This window comes from Drosophila serrata, unplaced genomic scaffold, assembly GCF_035046125.1.
Source record: "Drosophila serrata isolate PLE 108 unplaced genomic scaffold, ASM3504612v1 contig_30, whole genome shotgun sequence".
In the NCBI taxonomy this organism is placed as follows: Eukaryota; Metazoa; Arthropoda; class Insecta; order Diptera; family Drosophilidae; genus Drosophila; species Drosophila serrata.
Genome location: NW_028256928.1, coordinates 336,491 through 355,875, shown reverse-complemented (window position 1 = coordinate 355,875; position 19,385 = coordinate 336,491). Strand labels below are relative to the sequence as shown.

At 40.7% G+C, this 19,385-nt stretch overlaps 1 protein-coding gene across 2 annotated transcripts; it reads left to right on the top strand.

Annotated features, from left to right (window-relative positions):
• The first annotated feature begins 2,609 nt into the window (after positions 1 to 2,609).
• On the top strand, positions 2,610 to 16,249 carry Gasp (Chitin binding Peritrophin-A domain-containing protein Gasp). 2 transcript variants are annotated; one of them, XM_020961561.2, is made up of 5 exons: positions 2,610 to 2,796; positions 9,539 to 9,748; positions 9,812 to 10,000; positions 10,061 to 10,271; positions 15,465 to 16,249. In XM_020961561.2, the coding sequence occupies exons 1-5, from the start codon at positions 2,754 to 2,756 to the stop codon at positions 15,517 to 15,519; spliced, it is 708 nt and encodes a 235-aa protein (XP_020817220.1). In that variant the 5' UTR covers positions 2,610 to 2,753; the 3' UTR covers positions 15,520 to 16,249. The 2 variants fall into 2 exon arrangements, with proteins under 2 accessions (XP_020817220.1, XP_020817219.1); XM_020961560.2 differs by lacking the exon at positions 15,465 to 16,249 and adding an exon at positions 10,832 to 11,559.
• Positions 16,250 to 19,385: the final 3,136 nt, after the last annotated feature.

Below are 19,385 nucleotides of genomic sequence, written 5' to 3'. Positions count from 1 at the left end.
GCAGTTGAGCAAGGCGGCTTTGCATTTACAAATAGGCATAATTAAATGGATACCGTTCTAACGGACTCTGTGTGTGAATCGAAAGATTCCAGTCACGAACGCGACTCGCCGACAAATTACCAATGCACTTGCCAAATGCTCGAGAACCCGCTTTGGTCGGGCCAAATAAGCCAAACTAAGAGATAGCTCCCCCCTTGATCGCAGCACTGCCTAAATGTGTGTGTGAGCAAGTATCTGTGAGTGCTCGTATCTGTGCGATGCATGCACTTAACACGTGTGGTTACCGAGAAGGGAAAGAGGGGTGTCATTCGGGCCAAACAACTTTTCTTCCGCGTTGCACATGCGATGGCTGTGGCGATGGCGATGGCGATGGCTGAATGGTGATGGCGTTTCGCAGACTGGCGACTGTGGACTGCAGCCGCACCCACCCACAAATGGCCTGCTAAAATCAACAATTAAAAGCACCGCTCGCAATCTCCCACCGATCTGATGCAATTTTGCATTTTCGAAATATCTTTTTAATTTCGCGCTAGCTAAATTACTATGATAGCTGGACAGAAGAATTCGTAACTGCTCCGACATAATTTGGCATTTGACTTGATAACCACGCCCCGTTGCACTTCCTCCCTACCCCTCTCATAATTTCAGCTGCCAGAAGAACCCGTTTTCACGACCCCAAAAGAACCGGGAAAAATCTGGGCTTTGGCTCCTTAAAACAAAAAGCCAAACCAAATACCTAACTGGCCTATGAGTAACAAAACTGAAAGCGAAAGCATAACTGACAAGGTAGCTCGGTTGCAGTTTATCCGGCTGCTGTTGCTTTTGCACTTCTAAAACTGGTTCGCCGTCTGGACATGTAGGCAGCAGTGGCAAGTCTTCTAGCCTCCACTTCAATAACACACACAGAGCCAACTCAGTCAACTCAACTGGGTTCAGCACCGAACTCAACTGAACTCGAGCCCAACACGGAAAGAAAAGAGGGGATACCTCCTAGGATCATAGTAGAAGATATCACTTTCAATGAGCAAGAAACTTGCAGATACTTTTTGAAATAAAAAATTGATTACTATTTAAGCCTCAAATGATATATTTAAGAAAAAAGATAGCTAAAGGGTAGACTTGGTAAGTTTCCTTGAACTGTTCTTTAACCTTGTCCCTTTTGTGACAGGCATCAGATTTCCTGATGTTACTTTCTGGACTTTGGGATTCGGCTTTCCTCTCAGTGCATTTGGGTTTGACTTTTCATCAGCGGCAGCTGTAATTGTTCTGCAGCAGTCGCTGACTGTAATTTCATATTCTTCCTGCATTCCGAAACCTTGAATCACATTTCTTGCATTTAATTGCAGACATTTTTATTTCTTCTGATTTCTCCCCTCTTCTGGCCACTTGAAGGCGCCGCTGAGTGGCTGCCGTTGACCGCCGAGCTGGGTCATTTTTAATAGCCGCTGCCTGCTGTTGTTGCTGCCTCTGCAACTGCAACAATTACACGAATACTCTACAAAAAATACAAAATAATAAACAACAAAGGATTGGCAGTCAGAGCAACTGGCTGGCCTACCTTTTACTGGCACGCACTGCATTCGAGATGACGGCCTGTTTTAAATGCCAGCCAGTTAGTTGAGTGAGTGAGACTATGGGCTAAATGGCTACCGCTGTCTGTGTTTACTTATTAACGCATTTATTTACATTTTACGGAGGGGAAAGAGAGACCGAAGCGAGTGCATAACTCGAGTTGCATTGCCGGCCACCGGTTGACCATCGCATTAGGAAATAATGCTAATACGGTGAATGTTTTGTAAACAGTATTAAATTTAATGCAAGTTATTAATTAAACAGCTACTTAAACAATATAAATATATAATTAATTGTATGATCAAAGCTATAAAATAATTTGATCATTTCCATGTGTGGCCCATGTGGCGTATGCGCAATTTCCAGATCACCTAGAAAAATGCCAATCGCGTGACTCATACGCAACTGAGGTGAAGTTCAGCCATGAATCTTAACTAACTATCTTGCGGATTGCACGATTGCCGTGCCCTCAGCCATGATTAGCTGCAGATACAAATTGAATGCTAGTTGCCCACACTTACACACACACACACACATCCCTCTGAACTTTCAGGCAAAAATTCCATTTGCACCCCCACCTTAAAAAAAAAAAACCATAAAAAAAATAATAAAGAAAAGGCGAAAAATGCAAAGCGCAGGCAGCAAAAGTGTAAGGCAAAAAAAAAAAAACGAAGAAAAAAAGATCAATTGACAAATGGTTTGGGCCACAACAATAGACGCCGGCGTCGACAGCGACGCCAACGGAGACCGCAGCAGAGGCTGCTCTCTGCCCCAACGCTGGCTGCATACGAAACCAGTAGCTTTGTTGGGGAGGGGGTAAGGGGCGAGTGGAAAAAAGCTAGAGAGAGAGATGGAGAGTGAAAGAGAGCAACGACTACGAAAAGCTGACTGCTACGAACACCGTTGCAATGTCGCTGCGCGCAGCTGCTACTGCTGCCTCGGCCGCTGCCGCCGTCGCTGCCTCGGCCGGCGCATGGATTGTTCGCGACGCCGCGCATGCGCAGCGGTATAAAAAGCGGCAGCGCCAGCAGGCAGCCACTCACAGTCGAAGTCGTCGGTGCCAGAGGTGATTCTGCTTTCTGTTTTCTGTTTCTCAAGTGCGGTCCGTCGTCGGTACCCCCCACAAAAAAATATTAAATAAATAAATACAATAAAACAAAAGACAACTCCTACTCGCCAAAATGAAGAAGTTTCTCGTGGTGTTCGTGGCATTATTCGGAGCCGGTATGTATCTCTTAGCTAGCTAAGTGAAATGGAAAATGGAAATGTAAATGGAAATAGAAATGGAAATGTTAATGGAAATGGTTGTGGAAAAGTTGAGGCGCCCAGCTAGCTTTTCCGCTTGCGCAACATGAAGGACACTTGAGTGCTGAGAAAATGTAGAGTGCAAAATCGAGAGTGTGCTTGTGCAACGACGGGTAAATCAACTATCACTGCTCCACTTTTACTTCGTATCCAAAAAACGAACTCGAAATCGAAATCAAAATCGACATCGACATCGAAAACGCAAAACGAAAAGCGAGACCAGAGGGAAATGTAATTTAATTGAGCAAGTCAGCCCAACCCAGGCGCATTAGCTTGCATTTTCCCCCTAATACAAAGATACACTTGCTATGCCTGTGCATAAACACACTCGGAAAAATTTAATTGAATTGAGATTTGAATAGGAAATCTGGGATAGTATTTGTATTCATATTCTATATTAAAAAACTAAGGAAATTAAATAAATGGTATAAGGTTTAAATCAAAATTTTTAAGCAAATTTCCATTTTGAAAACCAAAATTCCTATTCTATAGATACATTCCTTGATTGTAGTTCTTTTGAAAATCCTAACTTGCTTCTTATCGAGATAGTTAAAGCTGTAATTAACCATTTCTAATGATGCTCCCGTGATTTCCAACTTCAGTTGTGTGGGCTTTAATGGCTAGTTTTTTTCCTGTGTAATATCTGCAGTAACGAATCTCCACATCTATTGGTTTGGTGCGGTTCAGTTCGGTTCGATTTCATTACCTCATCGACGCCGCCTTAAAAGCTGGGAGAAGTTACAACAGAGACGATCGTCTGGCTCTGCTGCAGCTCGATTTTGCAATCGATCTCTGGTGTTGTAAGCGATATTTAGATCCGCGCTGCAGGTTATCTAATCCCAGTCCGGTTACGAAACTGGAGCGTTGGACTTCGTTTCGAGTTTCTGTTTTCAATTTCAGCTACCTTCGCTGAGGGTGTGGTCGGTCAATAGTTATGGCCACCGAAAAATTCGCAAATTCGCTGGCAGACAGACGAATTTCTGACATTGACATTGAAAAGCTTTTTAGATAAAGTCACAGAGCCAAGATGCTTAATGGATGAGATCCAATAAAAATTATAATGGCTAACTGGGCTAGGCTCTGGAATTTTAACTACACAACAGGCGTAGCCGCTCCCAAAAAAATTAAAAACAAAAAAGAAAGAAGCTAACTTTAAGAAGCCGAAGTTTGTATACCCTTGAAGTTAATCATAGGATTTGGGTTTGATCATAATCCAGGCAAAAATGAATTACTTTTGATTCGGAAAGCTGTCCTATGTTACATTTTTTTTTTTTTTTTTTGTTAAAAAAAACTGCATACTCCATTTAAAATTTAAAAAATTTAAATATTTGATAAAATTTTTAAAATTTTAACCCCTTAGAAAAATTTTAAAAATTTCAAAAATTTATTTTCTTTTAAGAAATTGCTTGATCGACTTGGCTTTTAATGCTGATCAATAATATATATGGTTAATAGGGTCGGAACTTTAAAGGACTAAAATTATAATACCCTGGAAGGGTATAAAAACTGAAATAAAGTCAAATCCGAAACCCGTTTGCATTTTTGGTTATTCAACTTAACAATTTTTGCAAATTGCGTGCCAAGCATTTGTTTTTCTTTAGTTTTTTTTTCGTTGCCTGCCAAGTCGTGCATGGCCGTAAAGGCAATTTCGCTGCTCAATTTTAATTGCCGGCAATCCAAAGTTATTAAACTTAACAACGGGCCGAAACATAAACGCTTTAATGGGCTCGTTTCGATGAGAAGCAGCCGCTGGAGCATTGTCAAGTTCAAGTTGCCATTAATTATGCAACGGCACTTGCTCATTTGAGCGCTTTTCACCTGCGAGTTTAAAGCCCGCCCAGCGGCAAGTACTTCCCCTCCGAGTTTGGGGGTCGAAAAAGTTACAACAAGCCCGCTAATCACGGCGATAAACAATTTAAGCGTTGCAAAGATTTCCGAAAAAAAGAGCGGGCCGCAGCACACAATAAATTTCCGCATTTTGGTTGCGTCGTGCTGTGACTTTTGTTTTGTTTTGTTTTTCTATTGCTATCGGAAAACTAACACCAACCGCAGCTCAAAAAAATACAAAAAAAGAATGTGGCCAAAGACATACAAAATAAATTTTGCCATTTTTCTATTGCCACACACATAGACACAGCGCGGCAGCAAGTCACGCTTGAAAGGTTTTTATTTTGTGGCAACAAAATCAAACGAAAAGGGCCATTCGGCCGACATGCAACTGCAGCGGGGGGAGCGGAATTCTATAGGTTGCATTAGGCCAACACACACACACACACACACAGAGAGTTACAAGGGCTGCGGCTATCTATGCTGATTTATGGCCAACAACAAGGAGAGCCAGAATACAAGGCTTTTAAAACTCAATTTGCATGCCACTTTTGGCACGGCACGCGAAGCATTGCAAATCAATTTTTCTGAAAGCTGCAGCGACGATGCGTTAAATTTGAAGGAATCATATCTATTCAGCGGCTAAGTCGCCTGATTGGGCTAAAAGGATTTATGGTACAGTTTGAAACTATAGCAGTGACGCAGGACTTTGCACTGTGGGAAGTAGGGGGTTTCCTAAAAGGTTTCTTTAATGGTTTTTCATATATTTCATATTATTGTTTGCAGTTAAAGAACATTCAAGACTTTCTTCATATGTTAAATACATCAAATATAAAATACTATAGTTTCCTTTCGGCTCTGCATACAAAAACACTCACACTGGCCACTCAACAACTATCGAGAAATAGGCAAACAATAGACAAAACAATTCGAACGCAGATTAACCCACATACGGGGACATGTCGGCAAATATTTAAATATCATTACGGTGTTGGGTGGCGGTGCAGCAAAACGTATGCAAAAACTGTTTTTGGGAAGAAGGCAACATTTAGCGGAAATGCTCGAGTGCTGTCGTTGTTGCTGCTGCTGCCAGCCGGGTAAATACCAAACGGGCCAAAAGGCTCCACAACAAAACGTGCTTAAATGTCAGCAATTTTCTTGATTTATACGGCGGCAATGTCTTGGCGCTGTCTTGCCAGACAACAGTGCAAACAACGATAAAAATAACACCACAGAGCCCGACGCCGTCAGTTACGGGCCAGCAAATTTGCCTCAGCCAAAGCCAAAGCCACAGCCAAATGATAGATACACACACTTGTGCTGCCACAAAAAGAGGCAACCTGTGATTGCAACCACAGGAGCTAGGAGCGATTATGAGTCCGGATCCGGGACCCACAATGCCCCCTCATTGGATTTGTTAGCTGGCATGCCAAATGCTAATGCCCGGGTTCATTGCTCTGATACTTGTATTTATGGTCTGACAGCCCCAGTTGGCCGGCATGCAATGCGAATTTGTCATCATTTGTCATGATATCCTCGCAGCAAGGCGACACCTTCAAGTACCCCAGAATGCAGATAAGAAGTGCAGATACCAGAGCTATATATTTATAAGCTCTTTGAATTCCTAAAGTAAAAATAATCAGGTTGAGGGATAAAACACACACACGACTCAATCGCATCTAATTACAGAATATGGCAATGAATTATTAACAACTCATATATGTATGCACATATATGAACAAATTGCAAAATTTGCTAACGCATCCATTTGGTTAATTTTAAATTATGAATTTATTTGCATTACCGTGTATTTGCATCTTGACAGTGTCTGTCATTTAAGTGAAACATAAATTAATTTCATTATATCGAGTTTTTGCCTAGAGCCGCTTAATAAAGTTTTGTAATTTGTGCGAGTGTTGTGTACATTTTTGGTTAATTAAATGATTATGTTAATGGACGAGCGGATGTACAAATGATAAACAGCAGCAGCAAACGGAGGGGTCAGCCGATGCCAATGGTGTGCAATCAACCAGCGGGACCAATGCAAATGTCGGCTTTACAGTTAAAATGTCAATAAAAATGTATTATTTAAATGCGTATAAACACACATAACACACACTCCCCTCACCCGATCGAAAGGGGCAGAAAAAAATGTAATTAAGCGCACCGGACTGATAGATAAAACAATTATGGCCAAACAGTAAATTAAATAACATGCAACACCAGGCAATCAGTCTAACTGGCTTATAAATAATGCGCTGGCTCACGTGGCGACTGCCGGCCGGGGGCTTATATCCATATATATAACATATATGTATATATACTCCATATTGCATTGGCATGCCGGTCAAAACTATTTATTTCCAAGGTGTGCCGCCGCTTGGCACCGTCGAGAACAAAAGACAGACTTGAGAGTGGGTTAGTAGTTGGTCTAGAATCTGGTCTAGCCTGGCTTAACCGGTTTTTTGGTCGAGAATGTGGGCTAGTAGCCTGGCTTTTTGCTTTGCTTTCATTTTCGTTTGGACCGCTAGCTTCTGGTGGGTTCTCCGGTCTTGCGGTTTTGTCGAAGGTAATTTAGACGTTATGTCATGCCGGCAGAATCTCGGCTCTTGTTAGATAATGGCTGAAAGCAGCGCGTGATATGGTTAGATGTTGTCTTTTCCACTTAAATTCTCGGCCAGCGTTGAGCTTTTTCTGGATTGGCTTTAATGAATCAGTCTCTTATGGGTCGTAAAATTTTTAAATTAAATGCAAAGACCAGGATTTAGAGCTTAATTCTATACTTTTGACTAAAGATAGCATCTTTTTAAATGGAATTAATATGCTTAAGCTATTTAAAGAGTTCTATTTGATTTAATTTTGCAATATTTCTCCTTCGTTTATCTGCCTTAAGGAAATATTGCGCATACGCACCGTGTGCCAGGTGCCTAAGTAATTGCTTAGAAAACATGTGGCAACGCAAACACACACTCACACACACACAGCTCTAAGTGCACAATCATCACCCAGATGTGTGTGTTTGTGTGTGTTTTGTGAAGGCATTAGGACTGCGGTTCATTCCTGTGGTTGCTGCTGGCAACAACAATGCCAGATTGCACTTTTTCCGCACAGTTGCAGGTGCAACGGTCCCTCTCTCCCGTTAACACTCGCTGGCTAAGTGCTCAGGAATGGCCATGGAATGTCCGGCTAATTGATGTCACAGCCAAATCTCATAACAGCCATAAATTAGAGTTCGTAGAATCTTAAAAGCAAAGCGTTAATAAATTCAAATTTAAATTGAAGCTGCGATCGAGAATCGAGCCACAACTGCGTAATTAACGAAATTACAATAAACAAATATGAAGCGTACAACGCAGAACGAATAAACATCAATAATTCTTTTTTTTATTGACGCTTCAGAACTGGCTAAATGACTGACTAAACCAACCGTATATACATATGTATGTTATGTGTGATACTGCGTTTATTCGGTAAAAATAAATACGCAGCGAAAATAACAGTTTTTAATTAAGACCCAGGCATATAATTTTATCGATGCCCACCGTTTTGATTTATTCGACGCTATAGCAACATCACAAATGTGTCTAAAATTTGATATTTGATTAGTTTACACACGCACACACACAAAATGTAATGGGAATTGCACGTTGTTTATGCAGGCCATCGGTATCGGTTGGCTGATTTTTCCATGTTTCACTCTGGCTTACTTGTTTTTTTTTTCATTCAATTGTTGCATTCATGCGGTTACCCCCGAGCTCTTTTTGGCACAAAATGCCCATGGCTGTCGGGTCCTGGATGCCGCAGGACTGAGTCCACGGCTTAGGCAATTGATGCGCACTTTTGATTGAACATTGAGCATTGGAAATGAAACGCGACCGCAACACTGCGGCTTCGCAATTAGATTATCACACATGGCCCACTCACCGGAAAGTGGATATTTTGTTCATTTCACGAGAAATGCTTTTCAATGCCAGCCTTCGGGCGGGGTAATTATTTTTTGACTATTGCCATTTGATTTTCCATACCATACACATGTATAGTATGTATGTACATATATAGAAAATGCAATTCGGTGCCGGTGCAAATACCGCATTAGTTAGTTGTACAAATGCAATTTAGTTCGTTACGCTTTGCGGTTGCACTGAGCTCAGCTTCCACAGAGAGAGAGAAGTGATGCCACAAGGGGGGAGATAAGTCCTTGGTGGCGGGTTTCAGGTGCTGCTGTGACAGCAGGGTTCGGTGCAATTTCTTACCCCGAAAAAAATATAAACGGGCCAGAGAAGAACGGCGAACAAAACAAAAGTAAATGCAGTTGGCCCTGAGCTGTCAGCGATCCGAGTGTGCGATGCTGAAAGTTACCTTCGAGATTTATTGGCAACCGTCGTCTCTCTGTCATACATCAGACTTTTTAAAGTGAATGCCTCTCGGGCCAGATGACAAATGGCCCTGCCCAGGCCATCGTCATCATCGTTGTCCTCGGTTCGCCTTTTGCCGTCATAATGATAATAAGCAGCATCTTGGCTACGTGTGTATCTGCATCTGGTTGGCTTGAACAGTTGCTGGGTTTCCTCATCTCGTCGTCTATGAGTTTTTCTGTGACTTTTTCGGGGTTCATTTTTAGTCCGGTCTTCATCTGTCTGGGTCTGAACGAGAGTCGCAAATGGAAGGGCACGTGGCAATCTGCCTATATACATATAAAAATAGCATTGTGAAGGGAATGTCTCAAAATTTGAGGCACAATCTGGTTGAATGTTGCAAGTGGAAGGGTAGAAACTGCTTAACTTGGCTATTTTTATAATGTTTTTTAATATTTAACCTTCGTTTTCCTTTGCAGCTGTGGCCCAAAGTAGCTTTAAATGTCCCGATGATTTCGGATTCTATCCCCACGACACGTCGTGCGACAAATACTGGAAGTGTGACAACGGTGTCTCCGATCTGAAGACCTGCGGCAATGGTCTGGCCTTTGATGCCACAGACTCCAAATACCTCACCGAGAACTGTGACTATCTGCACAATGTGGATTGCGGCGATCGCACAGAGTTGGGTAAGTTAAACAATAGAATATTGACAAGGAAAAGTCTCTAAAAGTGTGTATTTCATCCAACAGAACCCCCAATTACCACTCCTCATTGCTCCCGCCTGTATGGCATCTTCCCCGATGAGAACAAGTGCGATGTCTTCTGGAACTGCTGGAACGGCGAACCCTCCAGATATCAGTGCTCCCCCGGACTGGCCTACGATCGTGATGCTCGCGTCTGCATGTGGGCTGACCAGGTGCCCGAGTGCAAGAACGAAGGTAAGTAAACTCTAAAATGTTACTAACAGTCTGACTGATAATCGAATCAACTTTTTGCAGAGGTGGCCAATGGATTCTCCTGCCCTGCCGCCGGTGAGCTGGCCAATGCTGGCTCCTTCTCCCGCCATGCTCATCCCGAGGATTGCCGCAAATACTACATCTGCCTGGAGGGTGTGGCCCGCGAGTACGGATGCCCCATTGGCACTGTGTTCAAGATTGGCGACAGTGATGGCACTGGCAACTGCGAGGATCCCGAGGATGTTCCCGGATGGTAAGTGATTGCATTATACTTGGCTTTTTGTTAAGAATATCTCCAAGGCTGGCACCTGGTTTGATTGTTGTCTTGCTTTGCACACAGAAAATATTATTGCTCCAGGGTTAATTTGGATTGTAAAAATTGATATTTGGATTGAAAATCTGAAGAATAAATAGGTACACTAGGTAAGCTTTTGAGAAAAGGGGTCTTTGAATCCTGATAACATTTTTCACAGTAATGAAATTTTAATAATTAATTCAAAGAAGTTTTTGACTGAAATATATTCGATCTATTTAGTTCTTGTTTCTGAAAAATAGATAGATAGATAGATATTTTTGTTTTGAATTCTAAATTCAGTTCGTAAATAAGTTTAGGGGTTTTTTTTGCCACGCTTGCACCTCTCTGCACCCATCACCACATTCCTCACCCTCTTTGCTTTCACTGTCCACTTTCCACTCAACTCAACAGATCAACTGAAACAGATCGCATTTCACATAACATATTCTCACATTATCTCACATATCTCTGGCCTATTCTGACATATCTCTTTACCTTGGTCCCATTTACAATTACAGCGAAGACTACTATGGCGATCTGGATTTGAAGAGCATCCGCAAGAGCGAGCTTCTAGCTGGATTGAACAGTGAAGGTCGCACTAAGGGCGCGCCCAAAACCAAAGCTGCCTCCTCCTCCTCCTCATAAACATAATAATTACAACTACAACTACAACAACAAGAACCTACAACTTTAACAAACAATAACTAAAGAACAACAACAATACAACAAGATCAATCAACTCAGATCCCTAAAACCCATCCTGCCAATACTTCCCTCACATCACAAAAAAAGAAGAAACGAAAAAATGAAAAATGAGAAAATACTCAGCCAGCCACAAATCCTAATTCGAATTCGCATAAAAAATCAACTCTTTTCCTGCCATTCTTCTCAGTTGACCTCTGTGTTTCTAATTTATGAATCTCCCCTCTTTTTCGTCTTTTCATCTGAGTCAAAAACTATTGCTCTATATCTCTTCATGTTTTAAATTTCATTTATAAATGTTGAGCAAACAAATTTAAAAATATCCAAATTGACTTGCAAAATTTAGGCTCGAAGATACACAAAATTTTGTAAAGGAAAATTAGAGAAGAACGTCGTGGAAAGAAGAGAAAAGCGTTCTAAATGAAGCGTAAAATTTAGAGATTTGTACATTTAAGTGATCCTTGTTTATAAGCTTATAATTTTATTTTATACATAAAAAACGAAAAACAAAAAAATATATTAAAAAACAAAACAAAACAACAAACTTGAACAGCTCTTTATGTGTGTCACATTTCTTCTGTCATCCATTTAACTTGTCATTTTCCGTTCAACTTTTGCCATCTTAAAGTGCGCGGAAAAAGTTTCGAGGGAAATAGAATTTTCCGTAAATTATTGTTTATTGTTTATATGTGTGTGTGTTCTTGATTTCTTTTTCTTCACCAAAAGAAAAAAATGTTCTGACTTGTCGTTAGAGTCTGTAAATAATAAGTAAACATGAAAGTTTTGAGGCGCCCAGCCATATTTGCCGCAAATGAAAAGTTGGCTGGCATTTCGGAAGGACCAGGAAGTCTTTGCTGACGTCTTTTCAAATGCACAAGAACTTTGTTAATTATTCATTAGATTCTATAAACAAAAACGCGATACAAAAACTTTAAATGAATTTTCAAATTATCAACACAATTGCAGGCAGAACCGGCGGCACACTCACACTCACACAGTTACCAAACGTTTAAATGGGGAAAATGGGAAAGCGAAAACGGGGAAAAAGGGGAATTCGTGGGGCAGTGGCACCTCGACAGGGTCCCCCAGTTTTAGGGCTTGAATTCGGGTGTGGGGCTTCACTTTTGTCCCCACTAACTCATAAAAGCTGGAAACTTTAACTTTTGCTGCTTTATGCGAGTGTCTCTCGTCTGTGTGGGTGGGCCACAGAGAAAAATAAATAAAAAATAAGTATAAATTGGAGCAATAATAGTTCAAAACAAGTCTTTGCTTACAGTCTCCTCGGAGTTATTAATAGTAGTACACAATTCTGAATTTACTATCTGAATCTTTCTAGAATTTCCTTCTTAAAGTATACTTTTCTCAGTGCATGCGAAACCTGTGCCTGTGTGCATTTATGGCTCTCTCTCTCACACACACACACACTGGAAAAAAGTTTTAAAACTAATTAAATAAAAATTATAAAACTATACAAACTCAAGGCACAAGTTGTCGCTGCTTTTGGGGGCGGCTAAAGGACATTCCCAGCCCTCTGTGTGTGTGTGTGTGTCCCCATAAGCTCTTTTTGGCATAGAAAAGCCGCGTAAAGAGCTCTCTCGGAATTTTTGGGCAAATATGAACATAAAGTCGCCTGCATCCATTCAGTTTTTGATGTTGCTCTTGGCTCAGCTCTTAATACCACCCGAAAACGTTATCCTTGCAGGGGTGACCACCACACACTAACCACCGGATGTCATCTTTTACTTTAATATATTTTGAAATGCTCTCTGCAGCCGCCTTTGTTGTTGCTGCAGGCTGCCAGTCAAGTGCAGCAAGTAAGCAATCTTCAATTAAAACTTGCCCTGACCCATTAGGAGTCCTTTGGTACGCCGTGCGTCCTGCTTATGATGCGGCAAGCTAAAGTTAGTTGCACAAAAAAACCAACTCCGGGAATGCAATGCACATAAAAGTGTTTTATAAACACAAAAATGATTTCCACTCTGACAAAGTTGCACCGGCTACCAAGGCACTTGGAAAAAGCTTTTTTAGCTAATATTAAATAGTTTTCTTAGAAATAATCTAGCAAAACTAATACTCCAACAAGAAAGGAAGCTAACTTCGGCACGCCGAAGTTTATATACCCTTGCAGATAGAACTTCTATGAATAAAAAACCATACAATACAAATTATATATCTTTGTGTTAAAAAACAATGAAGTAATACCTCCTTTCATTTCATTCACCTATACATATTATATTTGCAGTTTTACATTCACTGATTTGCATTTTTCCTCCACATCAAACGATCGTTTGTATGGCACCTATATGATATAGTCGTCCGATTTTCATGAAATTTACCACAAAATTTAAGACTTAAATTAAATGCCTATACCTAAAATTTGATGAAAATCAGTTGAAAACTGAAAAGGTTATAAATTTAATTGTATTAATTTCTCGATCGTTCCTATGGGAGCTATATGATATAGTAGTCCGATTTTCATAAAAATTTATGCAAAATTGTAGAGTATAGTAAAATGACTATATCTCAAATTTTATCCAATTCTATTGAAAACTGAAAAAGTTAAAATTTTTTTTGTAAAAATTTTCCGATCATTCTATGGCAGCTATATGATATAGTCGTCCGATCCGGCCCGTTCCGACATATATACGAGTGAGAGTATATAGAAGGCTAACTACAAAGTTTCATTCAGATAGCTTCAAAACTGAGAGACTAGTTTGCGTAGAAACGGACAGACGGACAGACGGACAGACGGACAGAAGGACAGACGGACAGACGGACAGACGGACAGACGGACATGGCTAGATCGACTCGGCTGTTGATCCTGATCAAGAATATATATACTTTATATAGTCGGAGGTGCCTCCTTCACTGCGTTGCAAACTTCTGACTGAAATTATAATACCCTGCAAGGGTATAAAAACAGCTCCTTTATGATCCTAGTTGATTTTATTTTCTAGGTACTAACTTATTAAAAAGATAAGCCTTAAAGGGAGAAGCAGAGTTGGTTTTATTCTCCGTGCAGCAGTCACTGGGCAACCTCTGTTGAGTAACTGGAAAGTAACTCTTGACGGATAATAGCTGGTCTCTGTGTCTGTCCTCTTGGCAATGAAATCCTTTTAACATTTTGACTCTAATTAATTTTAATGATGATATAAACGCACAGGCAGAACATAAAACTAGGGGGCAGGTTGGCTCACTGCGGCTGCGACTGTGAAAAGTTATGAGCCGGCAACTGCTTGTCAATATATATAAACTTATATACAACAGTTGAGGTCTCTGGGTTTACTTGGCCAAGAAAGCCCCGAATAAAATAGAAACGTAAATAAAAGAAAAACAATTTTGGTCCACTGAACAAGAGCCATATTTTGCAGCTTACACCCACCGCGCCAACCATGATTCGCGTCTTCATCAGGAAGGCGGCGGCAGAGGCGGCTAAGCCGCAACATTTATGGTGCTGACTTCTCAACAAGGACCCCAGTGACTGTCCTTGGTTTTTGGTCAATTCCATTTAATTTAATTTAATAGCCTTGCGCTTTTTGTCATTCGCTCCCCAGATCCGCACACACACACAGTGCGCATTTTATATGAAGCCAAGTTCAAATGCACATTAAGAAAAAAGGGAATGTATACAAAATATAAGAGAATTTATAGAATCAATCTTTTAGGTCTTGAAATTTCTGGTATATATCTATAACATCTCTATAGCAATCTATAAAAATCTAAAGAAAAGTTATTAAATCCAGCTAATGGTATAAAGTTTATCTTCGAGTGTGTCTGATGAAAGAGGGCAAAAGGACATGCATGTCCTGGCAGCAAGAGGCATGCCACGTCTCCTCGCATCGCACTCATCCTTGTTGCTTGCGCTTTAAAGGCAATTTGTTGTTCGCTGATAATGTTGTTATTGCGGCCAGAAGGCAGCCAAACCAGCTAGCGTCTTTTAATCCTTGACGTCCTGTTGCTTTGCTCGCTGGCTCTTTCGTTTTCGTTTTATCTGGCCAGGCCACAAATCCTTGTGTGTGTGTACGGAGAGAGAGCTGCCCCTTCGCGTTCGCGGAACTCGTAACAAGATTTTAACAATATTATTTTTAATTACGGTTTTAATAAATATTTCCTTTGTCAATTTACGACACAAACCAGCAAGCAAAAAAAAAAGAATACAAAAAAACAGGATGCAGAGACAAGGAAACCCCGGGGAAAATGAATCAGGAGTTGGACTCGAAAAAATAAAAATTCCTTTTCTTTACCTAATCAAATTCTGTTGACTTGTTAACCATGTACATGCATATATCGCATAAATTCCTAAGAGCGTGACTGGCAAGACACAAAACAATTTAATTAAACAAATCAGAGCCTGGGCCCAAGGAAACCCCTAAAAACGAAATTTTATTTAACAAGGAATTTTTTTTATATACATATATACTTAATACTTCCCGTTTCTCCTTTTTACAGCGAGGATTACTATGGCGATGTAGACCTGAAGGCTTTGAAAAAATTGGGCTATTAAAAGTACACACACACACACACTTTACACACACATACATCATGGCAGTTTTTGGGGGCTGAAAGTCAAGAAGAAGAAGAAGAGAGAGGCGACACAAGGAGCCAAAGGATGGAGGAAGGATCAGGAGAAAACCACAATAACAGTGGGCTTAAAATGCTTGCCAAACATAGACACAGATACAAACACCACTAAGGAAAAAATATTCAAGAAAATGCCTGACTTTAAATACTTAGATTCAGATTAACTTATACGACTCCAAAGCTCCTAAACAGCAAATATTAATTATGTACAAATTTAATTTGAAACCTAAAAGTCAGCGAGTCAAGCATATAAAAGACCACAGCATTGTTTTAAGTGTACCACAAGCATTGAGCATAAAGTATGCACACAAAATACATAAGAATCGTACAGTTTACTTTAAAGACTGAGCACCGAATAACCCCCAAACCAATAGCCCAGTGAGAAAATAGTCGCACATATCTTAAAGTTGAAGAAACAACTGAGATTAGCTCCGGATCGAAGAAGAACTCCGAGATACCTTTTCTGAAGGCGGCAAATTCCGCTTAAGTCAAATTTAACTTATTTAACTAAATACTCAAGAAACCACACTCCACACAAACACACACACTCTCTATTGTATAACTTTCAATGTACATATCTAGATGCAGTTTAGCTTTTAAGTTAACATTTATGTAAATGCGAAATAAAATGAAAATTTTTGTTTAAACCTAAAGCTCTTTTGCAAATATTATTCCTCCGTCCCCTCCATTCGAATGCCAATCCGGGCAACGACTTTCCTTTTATTTATTGGATTGCACTTGCACCCAGGCTGCACATATATTTTAATCAGCTGAGTAGGAGCTTGGATTTTTCATTTGGCACTTTCCCAAAGCCCAGCTCTCTGGGCCACAATTTACTAGGCAAACCGCAAAACACAACACGCATACGCACTGTTTGCCAGGCGAATAGCAGCTGAATGCCTTAAACCAAAAAAGAAAAAACAAGTAAGTAAACAAAGGCGCACAAAATATCCAAAACTCTCTTTTGCAAAATTGATAATTATTGGAGACCCGGACTAGGAGCAAAAGCAGGCAGCCAGGCAGCCAAGAGGAACAAAAGGGGCAGCAGCCATGCACACAAAGGCCGCGCGGGAGGCGGTGGTCGATGGTCGGTTATCGGTGGGCGGAAATGGGGTCGAGCCAGGGGGCAGCTCTAACGACGCACAAGTGTAACATTAGCCTATGAAAAGATTGAAAAGCGGCAGCAGCAACAACAAAGGGGGGATGTTGCATGCGGCAGCGGGAAGACATGCTGTTGCATGTTAATTGAAATCAATAAGTGGAACACAGCCACCACCCAGGAGCCCCCAATCCCAGTGCCATCCGCCAGGCTATCAATACGTGCACTGAGAAATATACAGGAGTTATTTAAAAAGTGAATAAATTTGGTAATTTTATAGTTGAGTTGGATTATAGATCCTGTTGTTAGCAAAGTACTAAGTATATAGTCCTTTATTGATTTTTGTAAATATAACTGAATACATTTTATGGTTATATTTCAATTCCATTAATCAACCTTCATAATATTTGCTTGGCAGACTTACTTAGACAATCTGTTAACTATACCTAGTTTTATACAATGAATACAAATAATATTTTTAATAGAGTTGTGCTAATTTTCTCTCTGTGCATTTGCGGCTGTTTGCTTGTGTGTGTATGGTCACAATGGCGACCAGACGCCTCAACCAACAACAACAGCAACAAAGGACGAGAGCAACAGCAGCAGCAACAGCAACAACAGCAACAGCAGCAGCAACAACACAATGGTTAGTTATCGAAGTAAATGTGGTAAAGTAAATTATTTGCCCAACGGCTAATGACAATGGCATTGGCAACTACAACAACAACAATAGCAATGGCAACAACAACAACAGAAGGCAACAAGAACAACAATATAAAACATGGCCAACACTCACATATCCTTTTTTATTTATTATTTAGGCAGATGGCAGTTGCATTTTTCCCAGTTGCCAGCTGCTGTTACATTAGTTGTGGACTCGGCCAGACGTAAATTATGCATTGCAATTTTTAGAATATTTCTATGGACACAACACACCGTACACACACGCACAGAGAGAGAAAAAACCAATTAGCAAATTGTCATATTTTGGTTTTATTTTATATATATTTCATTTGATCGTTGAGCGTTGCAAGTTTGCACGCCTTTGTTTTCGCACTTTAAATAAATTGATAAAAAGTAATCACTGAATATTTCAGGGGATCAAAAGGAAACTTGAAATTATTAAATTTTAATTCACCTAACGTAAGAAACAAATATTCCAATGGATTCTGTTGTAATAAATATACAACAGCTTTATTGTAATATAATTTATAATGAGGCAAGGCATAGTTTCCTTACAATCTTTCTCTCTCTGCAATCCTATCCTTTTCACTACGATCCTGGGGCTGTCTTGCCTGGCTTTTGCACTGCCCTTTTCCTGGCCAGCGACGTGATGGCAATTACTCCAACTCCGAGACTTTTGGGCCCTAGGTTCAGTTTAGTTCAGTTCAGTACAGTTCAGGACAACCGGAGCCATCGGCAACAACAACTGCCGCAATGCAGTTGCTTGTAGTTGCTGCTGCAAATGGCTCGTATAACGTGCAAAAACTGCAATTGCAACAACAAAGCAAAACGCAACAGAACAGCGACATCGGTAGCAGCAACATCAGCAGCAGCAACAGCAGCAACAGCAACAGCAGCAACAGCAACAGCATTACACGCCAAATGGCAGGCAAAGAAAATTATGCTTGCAATAGCCTTTACATACCTAAGAGTGTGTATATGTAGCAGTGTGTCGGGTGTGCCAAATTTATTCGCCAATCGTCGCTTGTGGTGGTGGCCCAGGGGCCAGAGGTCACATTTTCATTTCAAGCAACATCAAAGGCGGACAACGAGAATAAACAGCCCGTGTAACCGAGAATGTAGGGCGGGGCAATCAAGGTAAGTGCATTGCGAATGGCTTTCAATATAAGATATACCGTTGAAATCATATTGAACTTAATCAATTTATCAAATGAAATCGTCTAGAAGTTTCCTTGAACTCAGAGACTGCATTAGCCTACATTTCTATCACTGCACATATATCACTTGTATGATGTAAATTCTTATGGAAACCGTATACTTCCCTCTATATATCCTTCTCAAGCATTCGTCCTATTCGTGAAAGCTTATCACACTTCACGCAGGCCTGGTACCATCCATTCGAGTCGTCTTATTCATTGGTCATAGCAGCCAAGCCCGGCTTGATTCAATAAAAATTGGCTTCCAGTGGCCATTGTTGAGCGGGCCACTAATGCGGCCCAGTCGGCAAGTACTTCTTCGAATAAGTGGCAGCATCGCAGCAGCAAAAAAATGGTTTATTCGCAGCTTCCTCTTCCACTCAGGGAAAAATGTTGCCAAAGTAAACAATTGCGAAAGAACTTTTAATAGTAAATATTTGCTATATGCTTTAAAAGGGCTTAGAAAGTCATTGAAATTTTTGTATTACTTTATAATTAATAAAATATCCTTATTAAATTCACTTTTTTTCGGTGTAATTTCATTTCGTTTCCTTCCATGGCATTGAATGCAATGACAATGGCCCTGCCCAACGCTCAGTGCCCGACTTTGCCTGTTCGGTGTTCAATACGCTTCATGACAACGGCGACGCGAAACCGGGCCCAGACATTGCTTATTTTTATTTGCCTGGCGAGGACTAATGCCCAGCTGCAGCAGCAGCAGCAGAAGCAGCAGCAACAGCAACGAGCAATGCGCTCTAACGCCCTTATCCTTGTAACGACTTTGCCGCTGCGCTTTTGCGGTTGACCGCA

What these genes read in the sequence shown, in the direction of transcription:
- Gasp (XM_020961560.2), top strand. Translation starts at nt 2,754, where the DNA reads ATGAAGAAGTTTCTCGTGGTGTTCGTGGCATTATTCGGAGCCG. An exon ending in CGTGGCATTATTCGGAGCCG is followed by an intron (nt 2,797 to 9,538) that starts GTATGTATCTCT and finishes TTTCCTTTGCAG; the next exon opens with CTGTGGCCCAAAGTAGCTTT. An exon ending in CCCGAGGATGTTCCCGGATG is followed by an intron (nt 10,272 to 10,831) that starts GTAAGTGATTGC and finishes TTACAATTACAG; the next exon opens with CGAAGACTACTATGGCGATC.